Genomic DNA, 949 nt, shown 5'->3' on the forward strand with positions numbered 1-949 from the left:
GTGAATGGAAGAAGCCAACTCTGGGTGGGCGTGGCTAGCTGCTAAGGACGATGTGGAGTGGGAGGGGCCGAGCCACTGGGCTAGGACAGTGCTGTCCGCCTCTTCTGAAAGGCGGTGGACTCAACCAGAAAGTGGGATGGGCGGGGCGAGCCAAGCTAGTGGACGAGGCTGTATTATAGGCATAAGGACGACCCAGCCAGTGCAGATGACCAGGGTGCAGTGGTGCCACCAGACAGCTAAGGGCGGGGTGATTTAGAAGAGTGATACCTTGAAGGCGTAGTTATAACGGAGTCCGCTGGCCACTGAGCTAGCGTGGGGGCACTGACTCCAGGAGTAACTGCCAAAAGTGATGCCAACTCTGTGTCCTCACTCTGTCCCCAGTTCTTTGTCCCTTGATCTGTCACAACGGTGGTGTGTGCGTGAAGCCCGACCGCTGCCTCTGTCCCCCGGACTTCGCTGGCAAATTCTGCCAGTTGCACTCCTCAGGCGCCCGGCCCCCGGCCCCAGCTATTCCAGGCCTCACCCGCTCCGTGTACACCATGCCACTGACCAATCACCGCGACGACGAACACGGTGAGGAGAGGCCTGATTGCCCTCCGACCTCTCTGTCAACTATCTCAGGGTTCCCCTAACTCCCAACTTCTTCCGCTTTCCTGAGTACCCTTCCCCAGCTTGCCCTCACCTCCATTTCTAGCCCCAGTCTGTGAGAACCCATGTAATCATCCCCTTCGCCCGGCCGTGCCTCCCGCTAGGCGTGGCGTCTATGGTGAGCGTCCACGTGGAGCACCCGCAGGAGGCGTCGGTGGTGGTGCACCAGGTGGAGCGTGTGTCTGGCCCTTGGGAGGAGCTGGACGCCGAGGCAGTGGCTCGGGCGGAGGCGGCGGCGCGGGCGGAGGCGGCGGCGCCCTACACGGTGTTGGCGCAGAGCGCGCCTCGCGAAAACGGCTAC

General features: G+C 62.2%; 1 protein-coding gene across 1 annotated transcript in view; it reads left to right on the forward strand.

Moving 5' to 3' along the window:
* The window catches only part of LTBP4 (latent transforming growth factor beta binding protein 4), a 41,101-nt gene that overhangs the window by 14,725 nt on the left and 25,427 nt on the right, over positions 1–949 (forward strand). The window contains exons 7-8 of the mRNA XM_006140497.1: positions 382–573; positions 753–895. Coding sequence (XP_006140559.1) covers positions 382–573; positions 753–895 — 335 coding nt within the window. The remainder of the gene's footprint in view (positions 1–381; positions 574–752; positions 896–949) is intronic.

This window comes from Tupaia chinensis, unplaced genomic scaffold (genome assembly GCF_000334495.1).
Source record: "Tupaia chinensis unplaced genomic scaffold, TupChi_1.0 Scaffold000037_18, whole genome shotgun sequence".
NCBI classification, from domain to species: Eukaryota; Metazoa; Chordata; class Mammalia; order Scandentia; family Tupaiidae; genus Tupaia; species Tupaia belangeri.